The 18,140-nt window shown below is 42.0% G+C and overlaps 3 protein-coding genes across 7 annotated transcripts in view; 2 read left to right on the forward strand and 1 right to left on the reverse strand.

Annotated features, from left to right (window-relative positions):
- The window catches only part of capn3b (calpain 3b), a 19,145-nt gene extending 12,041 nt beyond the window's left edge, over nucleotides 1-7,104 (forward strand). For both annotated transcript variants that reach the window (XM_075459631.1, XM_075459630.1), the window contains 9 exons: nucleotides 94-177; nucleotides 1,199-1,276; nucleotides 1,359-1,416; nucleotides 1,487-1,551; nucleotides 3,127-3,195; nucleotides 3,278-3,356; nucleotides 3,476-3,592; nucleotides 3,868-3,926; nucleotides 5,052-7,104. In XM_075459631.1, the coding sequence (XP_075315746.1) occupies nucleotides 94-177; nucleotides 1,199-1,276; nucleotides 1,359-1,416; nucleotides 1,487-1,551; nucleotides 3,127-3,195; nucleotides 3,278-3,356; nucleotides 3,476-3,592; nucleotides 3,868-3,926; nucleotides 5,052-5,078 (636 nt within the window). In that variant the 3' untranslated portion in view covers nucleotides 5,079-7,104. The remainder of the gene's footprint in view (nucleotides 1-93; nucleotides 178-1,198; nucleotides 1,277-1,358; nucleotides 1,417-1,486; nucleotides 1,552-3,126; nucleotides 3,196-3,277; nucleotides 3,357-3,475; nucleotides 3,593-3,867; nucleotides 3,927-5,051) is intronic.
- Nucleotides 5,270-16,656, reverse strand: znf106b (zinc finger protein 106b). 4 transcript variants are annotated; one of them, XM_075459627.1, is made up of 21 exons: nucleotides 16,598-16,656; nucleotides 16,102-16,235; nucleotides 15,940-16,001; nucleotides 14,557-14,760; nucleotides 13,207-14,448; nucleotides 12,791-13,127; nucleotides 12,641-12,698; nucleotides 11,841-11,995; nucleotides 11,676-11,736; nucleotides 10,349-11,171; nucleotides 10,221-10,258; nucleotides 10,011-10,144; nucleotides 9,570-9,704; nucleotides 9,090-9,206; nucleotides 8,655-8,846; nucleotides 7,832-7,894; nucleotides 7,562-7,681; nucleotides 7,005-7,076; nucleotides 6,815-6,886; nucleotides 6,552-6,698; nucleotides 5,270-6,394 (listed from the first exon to the last, which is right to left on the reverse strand). In XM_075459627.1, the coding sequence occupies exons 2-21, from the start codon at nucleotides 16,231-16,233 to the stop codon at nucleotides 6,338-6,340; spliced, it is 4,221 nt and encodes a 1,406-aa protein (XP_075315742.1). In that variant the 5' UTR covers nucleotides 16,234-16,235; nucleotides 16,598-16,656; the 3' UTR covers nucleotides 5,270-6,337. The 4 variants fall into 4 exon arrangements, with proteins under 4 accessions (XP_075315742.1, XP_075315744.1, XP_075315741.1 ...); XM_075459629.1 differs by having other exon boundaries at nucleotides 10,349-11,168; nucleotides 16,471-16,654; XM_075459626.1 differs by having other exon boundaries at nucleotides 16,471-16,654.
- A 118-nt stretch (nucleotides 16,657-16,774) lies between these two features.
- Nucleotides 16,775-18,084, forward strand: churc1 (churchill domain containing 1). Its single transcript, XM_075459234.1, has 4 exons — nucleotides 16,775-16,971; nucleotides 17,160-17,295; nucleotides 17,537-17,607; nucleotides 17,700-18,084. Exons 1-4 carry the CDS (start codon nucleotides 16,933-16,935, stop codon nucleotides 17,787-17,789), a joined length of 336 nt encoding a protein of 111 aa, XP_075315349.1. The 5' UTR covers nucleotides 16,775-16,932; the 3' UTR covers nucleotides 17,790-18,084.
- The last annotated feature ends 56 nt before the right edge of the window (nucleotides 18,085-18,140 follow it).

Consider the following 18,140-nt stretch of genomic DNA (forward strand, 5'->3'; position numbering starts at 1 on the left):
TATAACAGTTGACTTTAACTTTTTCTTCTGTTCTGTTTGTCTTTTATGACGCATTCATCCCTTTGCCCACCATGTCATCCCCCATATTGCCAGCCTATTGTGTTTGTGTCAGACAGAGCACATGCCAACAAAGAAATCGAGCACGATGGCATTCGTGGGGAAAAGAAGAAACCTAAGGTAATTTCCTGGACCCAGGAGCTGAGTGTTGAACCAAAACACTGTCACTAAAGTCATGCAGAAAATTCCCCCTGTCATCACTTCTGCCGACACCTTTCAGAGGTCAAATAACATCACTGGGAATAAAGTAATTGAGTCTGAAGCCAACTGATCTCAAGTTCCCTGCTCCACCTGTTTTATCGTAAGGCCTCTGTGCTCACAAGCCTCATCGTCCACGCAGTCTTTTCTCATTTACTGCTCCCCTCTGGCACCATAAGGAAACACATACAGTGGTAATCAAAACATGGGGTGATCAAACAGAATGAGGCTGATGAATAAAATCCATCTTCTAAAATCTTTATGTAAACTAATAGATCAAAATGCTCACATCGGGCACACATCGGACACCATGCCTCAGTGGTTAGAGTCGGTTGTCCAATAACCGGAAGATTGGTGGTTCCCACTCTCACCACTCAAAGAGATTGGTGAAACTGACAGCTGGAGGGGTGTCAATCCACCTCCTTGTCATGGCCAAGGTGCCCCTGAGCAAGGCACCGTACCCCCACGCTCCCCGGGCGCTGTGAATAGCTGCCAAACGCTCCAGTGTGTGGCATCTGTCTGAGAGTGTGAACCTGTGCATGAGCATGTGTGTGTCAACAGGTGCCAACCTGGATGGGTTAAAAGCGGAGGACAAATTTCGTGTGTATGCATGACAATAAACTGTTTAAACCGCCAACCTTCTGGTTCTGCTAAATTCTGATAAAAAAGTAAAGCTAATTGACCGAATGCCTTTTTCACCCTCACATAAACCGGCATAATCAACTTAAAAAATATTAGAAGAAGAATGATTTTACAGCTTAAATGGCCTTTAAGCTGTAAAATCATCTTAAATTGACCTACACATTTTTTCCCCCTCAACTTTAGTGTTTCTTAGTGTTACAGTAACTTACAAAAAAAATAAATAAGACACAGATTCTCCTCTGAAGTTTTATGAATAATCAGTCTCTCTTTGCAAATAATTTTTTTGTCATTTGTCCTCCAGCAAAAACTGCTCCAACAAGAGGAAGAGACCGAGGAGGAAAAGCAGTTCAGGGCCATTTACCAACAGATTTCTGGCGTGGTGCGTATGCGTAGGCGACACATGGATGTCACTCATGAGTGAATTTGAGCTATGGCTGAACAAACCCCTCCTCGTCCTGCAGGACATGCAGATCTGTGCCAATGAGCTGAAGACGGTCATGAAGAACGTGCTTTCCAAACGTGAGTACGATCAGGATCATTGTCACAGCTTGTGTATTCATCGCTCTCATGAAACTGTTCTCTCTTGTAGATACTGAAATTAAGACAGAAGGTTTCAGCCTGGAGACGTGTCGGAGTATGATCGCCTTAATGGATGTATCCTTTCAACCGATTAAAGCTCCAAGAGTGCACATAGACAACAGAACAGAGGAAATTCAACCAGTAATATTGACTCTCGGTTGTAGACACAATTTTCTTAAATACTCTATGCTGAAAAACAAAAAATGGTTACTACATCTGATATTCAGCTGCAATGTGACTCAAAAATGTACAAACTTGATAATAATCACAGATTGCAGACGACTGCACTAGAGGTACAATACTGATGCTGCATTCAGTGCCTCTTAAAAAGGGAATTCACTTGTACAAATTACACATAGAGTAAAAGTAACCTTTAGTAGTTTTAGTACTAGTAGTAGTTCAGGCAGTTTTTAAAAAAAGTAAGAGGACTCATTTATTTATCACACCTTCAAATCAATAGAATTACAATCAGGGATTCCAGATAAGGAGCCAATGAATTTCTTATGGTGGAAACTCTTCAGGGTGTGACAATCTCTGATATCCAGGACCCAGTGTTGTAAGGAAATGATTTAAAGAACTGCAGATTTATCTTAATCTGCATCTGGAGGCAACTTGAAGCTGTTAGTTTTCTATGTGTAAACAATCAGAAATAGATCACACATGCTTGAAAATATACATGAAAACCTTTTGCTATCTTCAAGGAAAATAAAAGCCAGTTTGCCAGTGAACAAATCAACAAAGATTAAAGACATCTTCTCAAGAGAGGAATCTGATAGCACCTGTGAAGCACGGTGGTCAGTAGCTCAAAGTCTATGATTCCTGTATGAACTCTGCATTGTATTAAAGAATGGTTGAGGGAAGTGTGAAGCCATCTGTCTGAGAGGTAAAACTGAACCAGAAGTAGACTTTTCAAAAGTGTAGTGGCTCTCACAACTCTGGCTGCAAATCCTCCAAGGAAGGAGATGAAGGGTCATGGAAATGCCATACAAAGCTCGGATTTGGATCCTATTTTGATGATGGAAAAAAATCATTTGAACCTGACAAACTTATGCAAGGAAGAGTGGTCAAAAACTTAAGTAAGCCATGTTTGTAACCAATCAACGCACGAGATTATTTTTCTGCCAAAATGGGGCAAAACTCACTTTTAATGCTGTGTGATTAGTTTTTTTAGATGAAAATATCACCTTATTCATATTTTTGATTGAATAAATTATTGAAAAAGCGACATTATCATATCATTGCAGTTGTGTTTGATAATATAGACACAGCTCAGACCAATATCACTGAATCATTTGGAGCTCTGAGCTGGTTTGTTTACCGCAGATCCCATCTGGGATGATGGGAGACAAGGAACAACCCCTGTGCATGTTCTTGTGAAGCAGGTGACAATAATTGGAAGGTGTTTGATATTTCCACATTATCTATCGGCACAGTTTCAAAGAGGTTGGAATGTTCTATTGTTTAAATATATTGAAAATCAACCTAACTTTTTCATATCATAGTAACAGTGGAAACTTCTGTATTGATGATGAGATCAACCTTTTTCCAACCAGTTTGTTTTTTATTACAAAAGTGTGCCAAATGTCCCTTGAAATCAAATTGATCAGGCAGTTAAATGAGCTGCTTTTTCTGTGACTGAGTCTTTCCCAGACTGATGGCACAGGGAAACTGAATCTGCAGGAGTTTAAACACTTGTGGACAAAGATCAAGAAGTGGCAGGTACTGTGGGACAGATTCAGCCTCAGCTTTAACTTCTGCTCATGTCAACAAGTTTTATCTGATCGTCTCCTCGTGTTTGCAGCTCATCTTCAAACGTTACGATAAGGACAACTCCTGCTCCATCAGTAGTTTTGAGATGAGAAACGCTGTTAATGATGCAGGTGGGGTAGCACAACAGAAACTCTGCCTGCTGGTCTTTGGCTCCATATTTACATCGATAGTTTCAGATGCTATGCAGTTGCAGTGCTGAAAATAATATTTTTTTTTGTGGTCTTCACAGGGTTTCACCTCAACAAACAGTTGTACGACATCATTGCCATGCGCTATGCAGATGAACACCTCAACATCAATTTTGACAGTTACATCTGCTGTTTTGTGAGGCTAGAGGGCATGTTCAGTAAGTTAAAAACTAAACTTAACTTCTTTTGTATGTTGCATTGACCAAAAAGAGAGTGTCACTGATGACACCTGTTTCACTGGGGTAAAGATGCCAAGTACTTCAATGTTTTTACCCGGCTGACTTTTACATTTTCAAAGGAAAAATGTTAAATATTCGCACAGCTTGAGGCTTTAAATGAATCAGAATAAGCCACTGCAACAAAACCCAGCTGTGCGAGCAGAAGCTTCATGTAAAAAAAACTATTGACGAGTCCCCTGTTGTGTGTCTTGCAGGGGCTTTCAATGCCTTTGATAAAGATGGAGATGGAATAATCAAGCTCAACGTCCTGCAGGTAAGTCGCTTTCCATTCGGTGTTTCGCAGCACAATTCATAAAACTATTAGTTTTGAGAAAACATTCACAACTCAAAGTTCTGACAGCTAAAGATATGAATAGAAAAATAGTGTATCATGTAATAATTATAGGTTTTCGATGGTTATCATAATAACCTGTCAATACTCTAACTGTATTAGATCAGACACCTGTTACCTTTAGTACTGCCCTGATTCTGTGGGGTAAAGACTGAGATGAATGCATCACACAGTAGATGCAGATTTGTGGGCAGGACCTATTTTATGTGTATTTCAGCACATCCGAGATTTGATTGACTCTGGAGGGCATTTGAGCACAGTGAAGTCATCGTGTAGCTATTAATAGATGGGACCACTGTCATAAAGGGATGGAAACAGTAACAATGCTCAGGCAGGAGATTAAAGGAAACAGAGTTGGTACAAAAGGGTGTCCAAAGAACCAGAAAAAAAACTCATTCACACCATTACATGACCATAAAAAAAAATAGTTGATACAAGACAGGGTGGATATAGCTTTAATGTTTTTAAAACCAAATTCTGAGCTTATATCTAAATCTCACTGCTAAAATTGAGACTGATCAGACCAGTTAGAATTTTTCAGATCTTAGCCCAATTTTGGTGAACTGGTGTCCACTGCAGCCGTAATTTCCTGTTCTTCACGGACACAAATGGCACATCTGCTTCCTTGCCGAGCTCCGATTCTAACGAGGCATTTTAGAGAACTGCCACTTCCCTTTCTCAGATTGCGCTCTGTAAACCCTAGAAATGACTGTAAGAAAATCCCAGCAGATCAGCAGCTAATGCAATACTCAAGTCAGACTGACATTCTTGGTTTCTTGGAGTTTATTGACCATGCCATACAAACCTAAATGGCATCGAGTTTGTCATGTGACTGACTGATAAGTTATTTCCTTATATATAAAAAGTTGACTTTCAGAGCAGAGAACACTGACAATCAGAAAATAACACCATCAATAGCCCAACATTGGCACACAGAGCTGAATCGACAGCTTTCAAAATCTCACAGAATTGTTAACATGACTGTTGTTTTATAGTTAAAATAAAACAATTTGTGCTAACATTTGTTTTTCTTCTCATCCTTTTCAGTGGCTTCAGCTGACCATGTACTCTTAGGTCACCGTCTTGTCCACGAGACATTCAGTGTCTTGCGTGGACACTTTGGCTGTGACTGATGAGCCATACGTTTCTCAAGTTTTACTTTTGATTCAACACCTAAACTTCTGTCAACAATCAGGTTTTCGATGGTCCGAGTTTAAGGTGGAAGTTGATTTCACGTAGAATTTATGACAACACCAAATCCAGAGTATATTCAGAGTGCAGTTTACCTTCCAAAGTTCCTGTGTTGTAAAGCACATTCTGTTTGACAAATGGAAATTCATCACATCAGTTGTTTTTAAAATAAAGTGGAGGCCGACATTGTACATTGTGAATGTCTTTTAACTTCTGTACACATACACATGCAGTAGGTATCGAATTAAATACATACTGCACAGTACAAAACAAAACTGATGCACGGCTTAATGCGGCATCATAAAAGTTACTCTCTGAACAGTTTGGTTTCACAAAGTCACACAAAGAAACAGAACTGTGTAGAGTGTTACAGTGTCAGGGATGCAAACATGTGAATATTTAAATCTGTCTTTTTTTTACAGCTTTAAAGAAGAAAAACATTATGCGATGAGAAACATGGAATATGGATTATGATTCGAAAAGGAAAAATCTGACTTAAAGCGGGACAGTTGAAGCTTCTGAAATGTTGATAGCCGAGTTGCACTGTGGGTAATATAAGCACCTGTTGGGGCAAAGACTCCTTGAAGAAATAAAGAATATGGTTCTGCTGCATCAAATTTCCTTCAGTTGATTGTGAGTCTTTGTCTGTTACACAGGTGAGATCCTAAATTTCTTGAGTGCTTCTTTAAAAAAAAAAAAAAAAAAACTTTAAGTGATTGACATTTGATGTACGCACATATATGACATGCATTTGGCCTCGGCTGTTTTAAGTTCACAGTAAACACAAAAGCTCCATATTTGCAGAAATGTTCTGAGTGACCAACTTCACTCATGGCTGCATGTTGCCCGACTTTGCTTAACAGTTGGAACAAACAAAATAAAATAAACAGATCCAGAAGTTGACATAAAGCGACTGCAGAAAACAGATTAAAATGTTAACATTATCAACAGTTCCAGGGGATCAATAAGAATTTCCCCGTCTTATTCGATACTGACATCAGCAAGTGGATGTGATCAGTCACTGAATCTGTCATTAAAAATGAACAGAATAGGGTTCTATCCAATCAAAAATTGAACTAATTGGAAACAAAATGGTGAACTTCATGGTCCTTGCATCATGTGTGGCTTCACCATTACTCCTGTCAAGGCTGCAGCTTACTGTCGTTCACCACGTGGCTCTGCATGTGTTCAGGCAACTCCTGCAGAAAAAGAGTCCCAAACAGGAGGGAGGAACTTAGAAAGCAGACATTCTTCAAGGAAATGAGACCCACTCACAAAATTTTTTTTTTCAAAATGGACACATATCTGGTATCATGCATCTGTACACCTTGAGAACACATGTTAGAAATAACCTACCTGTCTAACTGATTGCTGTGTCGAGAAAAAAGTGTTGCAGCCTCTCCAGCGACATTTGACCGTCTGCAAATTGGGGCTGCTGTGATCTCCAAGGAGGTGCTGTAGGAGATGCTCCGCCATGCCAAAAATCAGAGAGCAACTCTGCCACTGAACAGAGAGCAAATGGAGTCAGAAAATACCAACAAAAATTTTAATTCATCAAGTGTCTTAAAAAAGAGGATGATGCAAGTGGGTTAAAGGCACCGTCAGTCTCCAGTTCTTACCCAGCAGCGGTGGTTCTTCATCAGGTTGAGCTTCACAGCTTGAACGCTGCCATCATAACAGCCTGTGTAGATCTGTGTGGAACCACCAACATTAGATACATAATTCAACTGTATCCATGCATTTTAATGGTGTAAGCATCTGCCATTAGACTAAAAAAACCTGAGGTTGGCCCAGTTTCAGTCTGCTTACCACACTCTTGTGTACAGCCATGCACATCACCATGTCACTGTGACCTCCATACACCTGAAGACGGTCATGGGACTGCAAAAAATAAATACATTTAATCATTCTCAATCTGCCGTCTTGTCTGTTGTCACAGCCTTGAAATACCAACAGGTTAAGAGAGTAGCATCCGACTGGGAATTAAGGAAGAAATTTTTACATCCGACACACATAAATGAACAGTTTTACACGTAAAATGTAAGAAGATCATCAAAAACTAGCAACAACAAAAACCAACAACTAAACTCTAGTCATTTTTGTCAAGGTTGTTATCCATGCTGTGCCGATGGTGCATTCATTGACTTATGAGAAATTGGAATTTTTTACTTCTGATTGCTAAAAAATTGAATAACGCCAATTAGAAGTCAGATTTCCTCGTCAAGATATAAAACAATCAATAAAGTACTGGCAGAGCAGTATGCCAAGATTCAAAAGAAGCCAAATGAATTATCCTGAATATTTCCATTCAGAAATAATTCTGTCACATGGAAGCAAATATCAGTCTGATATTAAATCTTAATTACCTGCAGCTCATAAACTCGAACCAGTTCATCCAGACAGGCAGTCACCATCACTTTCCCCAAGATGACGATCGATGTGACGGCATGACCGTGACCTTTGTAGATGCGCACCAACTCACCCGTCTGCAAGCGACAAAAACAACAGTGGTGAAACATGTAAGTATTGAGTACAAAGCAAAGAAGATTCAGAGGCACACAGTGTATAAATCAACAGTAAATCAATCATTTACCTGTCCATTATTCATATTATGACTGGAAATCTGGACGACTTACATGGATGTTATGGGCATGTACAGATGTGTCACTGGAGCCGCTGAAGACCAGGTCATTTACCACCTGAAAATAAAAACGATACAGTTAGGTGGACTTGACCTACGAGAAAGAAAATTGAATTCAAACTCCCACGCTAGATGAATTAAAAATTTAATCTAAGATTTAAAAAAGCAAGTCAAGACTTCCAAACATTTCCACACAACCCTGTGGGAATGTGCTGCATCAGTAATAAACCAAAAGCCTGTTCAGACCTGATATTATTATGTTTTGGGTCATCCGGTCACTTGTGGACAGATATAGGAAAGATATAGGAACGTAACTCTGTCATTATTCAGACATTTACACCTTCAGATTTGTATCATGCGTCAGCTCTCCTCTGCCGACAAAAAGAAACAAAACAAAACCCCACACAAAATGAAGCTTTTCAACTCTGCATTTTTCATTTTCAACCGGTTTCTCGCTCACAGTGAACTGCAGCTTTAGTGCCTCTGAAATATCTGTGGGTTATGTGTACAAGATAAAGACTTTAGTTGCTGCGCTCACAGCTGCTTGCAGGTTTCCAGTGAATGATGCATCCTGTGAGTTTGGGCTCCGTTTTAAAACAGAATGTAATATCTCCAGAAGCCAGTAAAGCCTGAAAACAGCCTACTGGAAACGCTGCTCGCATGGAGTCACGTCAGGTCTGTAGGTGGACCTCAAAGTTAAAGATGATGCATGCTAATGAATGCGTCCAGTCTAACATTACCACACATGTCCACTGATTGTCCACTTGTCTCACAATACGAATGAAAACAACTTTAAACGTAGAGTACGATCTCCTCACCTTCATGCAGAGCACAGTCTTGGTGTGACCCTCCAGCGAGCGCAGCAGCAGGCCGCTCTTGGCATCGCGTACGCTGATGGTGCTGTCATAAGATCCGACCAGCAGCAACCGGCGGGCACCCTCCTGAGCTGTGCCCAGACAGCTCACTCCCCGCGGGCCATGGCACTCAAAAATATCCAGCTCCTTCAAAGTCTAACAAAGACACATTTGGAGGAAATACGAGCGTGAGGACGAAGAAATGACCCAAGAAAACAGTTTTCTCCTGGTGCTTTGAGGACTCTGGTTCCAGGTCAAAACGAAGAAAGAAAAAAAAAAAAAAGAATAAAGACTTTTTTTTTTTTTTAACCCAATTAAGATGCTTTTAAGATATAACTAAATAAAAACCCAACTCACTCATGATGATTATGGCCCCTGTATGTAAATAAGCTCACTCACCTTTAGATCATAGCTGGCGACAGCTCCACTGGCGAGCCCTGCGTACAGAATATTCCAGGCTATGTGCAAACACAACACTCTGTCTGGTAGGGAGATCTGCTCCAGACATTTCTTGGACTGTAGGTGAAGAAAAATGTCTGGTAAATGAAGAGATCTAAATGTGCAAAAAAAAAAAAAAATCAACAGGCAGCATGTATTTCTAAGAAACAGGAGTGACGACAATAGGAACACAAGTGAGATTTAGAGAAAGTCATCTGGGGTAAAGCGGGGTAAAGTTAATGTTGGACGACATTAGTCAGACCATATCTATTCGGGCATTTACAAATTCAGATGACAACATGAGTGAGCATAGATTCTACACTACAGACACTATAGGTGAGAGCAGCAGCAGAATAAAGTCCTCCTCTTATAATTTCCCAAAACTACATCTACATGCACGAGTCTTTTTCTGCACGGCTAGTTTTCTACAGATATTTTTACCTTTATGCTGTAAGAGCGGATGGTCTGGTCACTGGATCCGGTGTAGAGGCGAATTGGCATGTTCGGGCGGGACGACACCAGCAGACAGTTGACTTTATTTGTGTGACCCTCAAACACTGCTTGGCATTCTCTGCTCTGAATACAGAGGGGATATATATTGCTTGTTGTTTGCGAAAAACAGGACGATCCTAATAATGGGTTAGGATGTGTAGCATATGATATTTAGCATGTGATTTATAGAATGCTCCAAGTTAAAAACAACAATGTGAACTCTCCTGAATAAGCGAGGTGTGTCGGAGGAAAGCTGGTAAAAATACAAACTTCTGCATAATGATGTGCTTTATAGAGCTTGCCTAAAAGTATGTCAGGGATGCCATCATCCGACGGTTGTTTTAAAAAACAAATTGATGGAATTTTACTTTTAAATTTCCAGCAACATACCACCAGACTGTAGGCTCGGGCTGTGTTGTCCCCTGAACATGTGTATAAGACGCCGCCGTGGACTTGCAGGCCGTGGACGGGGCCGGTGTGACTTGAAAAGGCTCCTAAAGATGGCTCATCCTCCTCAACAGACCCTGAAATGACAGCTTTTTTAGCACTTCATTCCTTCATGCAACATTTAGAAAAAAAAACAAGAGTCAAACTTCTCACCTGCATCTTTTGCCGGCATAGCTGGAGGCTGAAATTTCCTGTGGGTTCAAGAGAGTGACGTTTGTAACATTGCTTCTCATCTGAAACATTTTTTTTTTTAAATTGTTTTGATCCCAAGTGAATCTCACCTCTCAGTCTCACTTTGCTGAGCAGTCTGTGTGCCTGCAGCACTGAACTCCACGCTCACAGACCTCTGAGGAGTCTCTGGCTGAGCTGGAGAAGTTGCCTCAGGCGAGTCCTCGCTCTCCGATTCATCAATATCTATGACCTCCATGTTGGAGGCACTGACCATTTCAACAGAGTCGTCGCTCTCATTCCCTTTGTCGTACACATCAGATGCTTTCTGACCTCGTTCAGGGACAGACTTATCTGCCGCTGGCTCTTTTCCCTTGACTTGCCCTTTGCTTAGATTTCCTGCCGTCTCTTCCACAGACGAACCCTCGACTTTCTGAGCTTTTTTTACTAACATCTCTGACTTTACTCTGCCTATCACGCCCTCTATCGTCTCCTGCTCCTGCTGCCTGGCAGATAAATCAGGAGAAGTTCTGTTCACCGATGTTGAGCTCTCTGCTGTTGGTTGTTTAGCAGACGCAGCAGCTGTAGGAGCAGCTAAGTGTGATGGTCCGAGCAGCAGTCGGGGGAGCAGATCAGGGGAAAACAAGGGCACAGGCTGGTTTAGAGGGACCTGAAGTGTGTCAGAGTTACAGCTTTTGGAAAAAAGGCTAGCCTGTCCAGTTGTGGCTGAATGGCTGATTTCTTGCTTTAATGACACAACAGGCAGAGGGAGGGGTGTTGGGTGAGGCGTGGTCACAGAAGAGGTTCTGGCACATGGTTGCTGGCTCAAGGAGGTGGAAAAGGCACTCGAGGAAGGAAGAGAAGGTGCAGTAGAAGTAGGACCTGATGATGAGTTGGTGGCTCTCCCTGCTCCATTAGATGCTCCAGCATATCCTTCTGGAAAAGATTCAGTAAGATAGAGGAGGACTGCATGGAAGTTTGGAAGGATGTCTTATTCAATGCATTTATGTCTCCACTCTAACTTTGCAATGCCTAAAGCCGAATATTCTTCTGCTTCAGCCATTCTGTTGTTAATTTACTTGTGTGCTTAGGGTCTTGGGTCTTGCTTTTTTCCCCACTATTTGCCTGTTTTGAGAGCAGTGTCATCCATCATGACTTCAGTTTACTTACAATTCAGCATTTTACTTGTTATGGACACATTAAAAGATGGTAGAGATTTCATTTTCACCATTTAGAATTACACCATGTTCTTCTGGTCTCAAGAATTGCTCTTTGTAGTCGGTTCCAGCTTTGGGCATGATTAATGCCAGTCAGGACTCCATCATTAAGTATGTCCTTACCTACTGCTATTTCCAAATGGTTAACAAACTTTGATTTGTATTTCTATTTGTAACCTACTAAACCTTCCAGCACTGAAGTGTATGAGTAAGTGCACTGTACCTTGCATGCCCTGCAGGATCTCAATGCGCTTTGCTCTCAGAGTGTTGACCTCAGCTGTGAACTGAAACAGCAGAAGGAACATTGAACATAAACCTTCTGTACAAATGGATGCATGAGGAAAAGACAAGTATTTATTCTTTTTTTTTTTTCCTTTAGTGGTGGCACCTGCTGTCTCAGTAGCAAAATTCTTTGGACATCTGCGTATGCAGCTTGGAGGGCATTGCGGGCCTGAACCAGAGACTTGTCCAAATCCTGCAACGAGCGGCTCAACTCATCCTCCCTCAGAGACACCGCCAACAGCTGGTCCATCTGGTTCTGGTCTGCAAAGGGATGGATTCCATTTGGAAATATTTGTAAACATTATAGAGATGCTTGTCAGCCCTCAAATAATAAAAAAAAGGAACTTCCACATGTTGTTAGTCAGCTAAGATATTCACTTCGAAGCAAAAAATGGCTGGAAAAAAAGGGAACCGGTGCAACACATAAAAACTGTTGAAACAGATTCAGAGGGATCGTCTTTTATCATTGCAAAGCTTTCATCCCTCTTCCAAAACTTAACACCTATATTACCCACAATGCAATATGGCAGATCTCAGTGAGATCCCAGTGTATTAGGCTAAATGCAGCTCATGCCTGCACAGTAGGACGAGGTCGTTTTTTTCTAGCTGCTTGCACGTGTGGATGCAGTGATGAACTGCATCCAGTGAAAATAGTTTTCAGCAGAAATGTTACTGAGCCCATACACGACTTCCACTGTTTTTAATGCAGTATCGCCCGATGGTCCAAAGATCCAACAGATTTTTGCCTTGATCCTTCAGTGCAGAGATTTTGTAGATTTGTAGTCGTGTTAAACTACAAGCTTTTGAGCAACCACTACACCTTAATTTACCATGAGTTACGCCTCCTTAGTATAAGGACTCTTAGTTAATAATAAAAGAAATGAGTCAGAAAAATATCCGAATTACCTTGGCTTGGCTTTGTTTTCTTCTTTTTACTAGTTGATTTGTCGGACAGGCCATCATCCTGTAAGAATACAAAATGATGAAATTCCACCTTTAAATCGTATGAGCAAACTGAAGTTGCAGCTATGCTCCACAACAGAAAGTCCAACTTACAGTCACCACACTGTGTTTTCTCTTGCTGGCACTAATGTTTGCCCTTAAATCTCCAATTCCATCCTCCAAGTTGGGTTCCACTTTCACAGAGACTCTAGCTTCTGTCCCACTGCTGCAGGGGGCCGGAGCTGCATCGGGCTGCTCCAAAGATGTCGGTGTCTGTGAGTCTGCCCGAGTCTCTGTTTGACCGTCACGGGGCGGAGGAGGTAAGGTCGATTGAGAGCCTGCAGGACTTTCTGGAATCGACTCCCAGTGGAAACCCTCAGACAGAGGCAGGTCACTGTTCGGTGCAGAGTTTTCATGGTCAGTCTGACGGTTTTCCAACTCAATTCCAAACCTGTAAAACAGTGAGAAGATGTAGCTGTAACCGGGAAAGAACTAAAATCAAACACCTCACGTGATGGTGGTGCTCTTACCTGGGCGGGCCTCTTATGTCCTTCTTTTTCACGCTTTTCATGCCATCATACATCTCCTTCCAGCTCAACTTACTTCTGGCTCCTGATAACCTGTGCAGCCCATCCAGGGTTGCTTTACTCACAGCCTCCTTCTTCCCCTGAGTGGTGCACGTTTTGTGGGCAATTCGGACTTTACGGGCGTTGCTCAACTTAGGCTCAGAGGACGCCGCCTTGCCCGTGAGAGAAGTCGAGCCCTCGGCAGACAGCTGAGAGTTTGTTTGTCTCTCTACTGCTACTGAACTCTTCTCAGAGCTCTTACTGATTTCTTGTGTCTTTTTTAAAGTTGTCGGTTTTGGTTTCACAGAAGGACAAACATCAGCATGAGCTGAAGGAGCAGAGGTCTTGACCTGTGGAGCTGGCACAGCTTGGGTGGAGGTGGAGCGGCTTCTGGGGGTGGAGCCTGCCGGCAGCTCCGCCTCAGCTTGTTGGGGGGTGCTATGATCAGCCGCCCGGGCGCCTGCCTCACCGTTTTGCTTACGGGCTTCTCGGTCAGCTCTGCAGGGCTCCCTCACACCCAGCGTCCTCCTGATTTGCTTCAGCATGGCGCTGACATCCACGTCTCGTATGGGAGATGTACTGACAGATTTGTGTGCAGAGTCTGTCTGAGCTGAACAATTTGAGCTTTCGGGCTGAGAGGACCCAGTATTCACACATTGGTGGAAATCAGATGCGAGCGCTCCATTCTGAGGGAGCTGATCACTGGTGAACTCTCTATCTGCTGCATGATTATACTGACTGTTGTAATAGTAGGGATGTCTGACAGGATATGGCACCTGCGCTGGCATGTAAGCGGCTTGGTAGTTATATGCACTGTACATGTCGTTGCCAGGGTACCCACCATCATACCTCATGTGGTGAGGAGCTGATTGGGGAAACTGGTAATGAGCATAGTGGTGATGTTGATCCACTGGTCCTCCTGGCTGGTAAATTGGTCTCTCACTTTGATTCTGCTGAGTGAATTCTCCGTGGTGATCACTTCTCAACGAGTTATTCTCCTTGTTTTGAACAACCACAGAGTTGCTTCTTTCGCATTGAGCCTGCTGCTTCTGTTTGGACGTCATCGCTTGCACTTGCTTGGACTTTGCTGGTATAACTCCTTTAGATGCCACAGTCTTCGTTTTAATGGCTCCCTGCTGCATTTCCACACGCTTCCTCCCAGCTTGCTGCTTCTGCTTCTTTCTTTTCTTCTTCATTGCTTTCCTCCTGGAAACGGACACATTCAACCAGAGCATTTTTTGAAAAATGAGAAATATAAAAGAAACAAACGGCTGTCCTCAGACTCAGTGAGTAACGAACAGATGGAATTCTTACTCCTCTCTCTTGAGTGCCTTGTTTCTCTCCTTAATCTTCGAGATGCTCGCTGTGCTCAGAGTCTTACACAAAGCGAGAGGCTTCCTGTGTTTGGTCATCAAGCTCCTCAATTTCGCCTTGTGCTGAGATGTGGAGATGTGCTCGGAGTATTCGTTTAAACCCAGGGACTTTTCCTTACACGCCTGACAGTCATGAGAGGCATCCCTGTTTATGAAATGATACAAAAAAGTAAGAAATGAATTCATTTTAGATGTCAAAACCCAAACTTTCTACAACAGTAAACAGCTAAGCAAGTAAAAGAGTGCCAGATTTCCAAAAGTCACTTTAAAAACGACAATTTTATAGATGTTTTAGGCAACATTACTCTTCTTAACCTTTCAAAACCAGAAAAAATGAAATAAATACAAATCTGAAGCAAATCAGCACTATGTCAAGAATCAAAGCTTGTAAACATATTTGTGGCAAACAAACGGTTTCTAAATGCTTGTGTAGTTGATAGTTGTCCATTCTTCCAAGATTAAGATTAAGATCAGATTTATTGTCATGCAGACACATGAAATTTGTCCTCCGCTTTTAACCCATCCAGGTTGGCACCAGTTGACACACACATGCACATGCACATGGTCACACACTCAGAGACAGATGCCAACCTGGAGCGGTGGGCAGCCGTTCACAGCGCCCGGGGAGCATGGGGGGTACGGTGCCTTGCTCAAGGGCACCTCGGCCGTGAATAGGAGGTGGACTAACATCCCTCCAGCTGTCAGTTCCACCAATCATTTGGAGTGGCGAGAGTGGGAATCGAACCTGCCAACCTTCCGGTTTTTGGAAAACCGACTCTAAACACTGAGCCACGGCCGCCCAACAAAAGGCTTGTAATTTTGCATGAAATGCTTTTTTGAGATCCATAGATTTATTTCTTTTTTTTTTTTTAGTTTACATTGATGGACTGCGATAGCTTTCTCTCTTCTCTTTTTTCTCCTTTCTTCTCTCTAGCAGTAAAATGTCCAACGGGCCAAGCTTGATCAACCCACCTCTGTGCTCAACAGTTGGAGAAATGTTCTTTTCAGCAGAAAATTCTCAATCAAATATCCTTGTATTTCCAAACAACTGCATCTCGCTCTTTTCCTCATTCAGGCTCTTACATTGAGCAAAATACAAGTTAAACACTAATCACGATTGGTAGAAATGTTTCATCTTTGCGGCTTTTGTAGATCTAGTAATCTTTTACTTCCATTTGCATTAACTTTTTTACAAAAGGTGGCAAAATATTTGCATGCACTCAAGCCACACCATACCAACTGCCATCAGTTTTATCACATTGATTATCTGTGTTTTTTGTTCTTGTTTTCTTCTTTGGTGTGTGTGTGAAGGACGGATACTTACTTGCCCAACAATTTCTCCAGCTCTTTGTGATGCAGCATGCTATGCACATGGTCCTGTGCTTCCTGCAGATAACAGACACATCTTTGCAGTTTTAACTCATTTGTAATAAGTGCCAAAAATCTGCAAATTAGACAGTCGGGGGTAACAATCAAAGCCACTTACATGCTTCAAATAATACGTGCGACACAAAATACAGTAGTGTTTCTTGTCAGGCTGGGGTGAGAGTTTCCTGGGAGGTTTCTTTTTCACAGGTGTTTCAAGAGCCTTCTTACGGGGGCGTTGGACGTCTGCCATTTCTGATCAGTTGAAACAAGGACAGAGGAGATAAAAGGAGAGCCCCAATTAGTGTCTCAGCATCATATCCTCATCATATGCTTCAAGGCATTAACGTGCCTTGCGCCAGCACACTCTCAGTATGTCACATGTAAATCGGTTAAATGGTAAAAAGCAAGTTATAACCTATGAAACACAGCAAACATTGAGTCCAAAATAATAAAAGTAGGACAACGTGGTTGTCAAGCCAGCGCTCACTCAGAGGTTGAACACGTTTGAAGTTAGCTTCACAGCAACGTTGTCCACACAGACCACTTCAGTCGTCGTATGCGGCTTATCCTATGGAACAGAAATTAACCTAACGATAAAACTAGATTACTAATACCTGACAAATTTCACATGGCAACAAACCCACTGCTAAAACGCCGCCATGTTTCCCTACGTAAATTACGCCCAGTCTACGTTAGCCAATGGTTCGTTAAAGACAAAGCCGGAAGTTTTTGACGGCGACAGTAGATCTACAAAACATAGGAACGGGGCAGTTTGAGGTTCTTACAATGATTTTCGTCGTTGTAGATTTACAGCTCTGAAAGGCTGTCAGGAACCTCGCTCCGTACGGAAGGAGTTTTTGCTACAAAGTAGTTAGCTAAAGGCTAACTGTTACAAGGCGTTACAGTACCAGTGAATTTTTAGTTAAATTAAAAATAGTTTTAAGTGAAAATGTGCAACGGTTGTGTGCAGAAAGAGTATCCCGACCGGGTAAGTCGACGTTGCCGAGGAGGGACCCCACTGACTGTTTTTGACGTGCGAATGCTAACTTAATGAACAAGTTAAAGAGCTAAGGCTCACCAACTCAAACATGACACTGCTGTACCGCTTAAGTGCAAATTTTCCGAAGGATCCAAAAGAGTTCAACATGATGGCACAAGTGTTTATTTCTCGTTCAGGGTAACACTTGTCTGGAGAACGGCTCTTATCTGATGAACTACCTGGGCTGCGCCAATTGCCATCAGAGAGACTTCATGCTGATCAGCAATAAAGCCACTGAGGATGATGATGGGGAAGAAATTGTCACATATGATCGTTAGTGTCTCTTTTTGTGCTCTAAATAGGATAGAGAGACCGTGCCTTGGCATCAGATTATACAACCTAGGTCCCCCAAATGCATTGAAAGTCTTTAAAAAAGACTTTAGACAGTTGTAGTTGCATGTCAGTAGCAATAGTTTTGAGTGTCCACAAACAGTATTCCTGCTCATTGGTTGTTTCAATGTCTTGAATTTGCTGATGATAAAAATGAATTCCTAATTTCCATTTGTCTTTCCAGATGTTTGTAAAAACTGTGACCACGTCATTTCCAGGCATGAGTATACTTTCTCAGTTGTTGATGAATATCAGGCAAGTAATTGTGTCCTATTTATTAACCATGCTCAAATTTTAATACAATAAGTTGTTGGTGTAGTCTTACAGGTCTGTGTTGTGTCCTCCAGGAGTATACTATGCTCTGCATGCTGTGTGGAAAGGCAGAGGACTCCATCAGTGTGCTACCAGATGACCCCAGACAGTCCGCTCTCTTCTAGACCTCAAACGACACTCAACCTGCAGTTTTTAGATTGACTGTCCCCACCATGGACGTGATGTGGACCGCTCCCTTCGGGGCTCCAGCCACTTTTAAATCAACCATGCAAAGTTTTATCTATCTGTATGAAACGCCACATCATACTCTGTAGCAAGCTTTTAAGTTGTTCTGAAATACTGTTATGTGTGCTAACGGTAGATTTGTAGGCTTTTTTGTACACTTCCCCATGAATACAGCAAAATAATTCTGTATGTCAGTTGACAATTTAATGTAAATAAACTTTTTTTCTCCCACTATTTTTTTTCCATTTATCCATCATGCATTACATCATATACCATCAGAGCAGCTTCAG

This window comes from Odontesthes bonariensis, chromosome 24 (genome assembly GCF_027942865.1).
Source record: "Odontesthes bonariensis isolate fOdoBon6 chromosome 24, fOdoBon6.hap1, whole genome shotgun sequence".
NCBI classification, from domain to species: Eukaryota; Metazoa; Chordata; class Actinopteri; order Atheriniformes; family Atherinopsidae; genus Odontesthes; species Odontesthes bonariensis.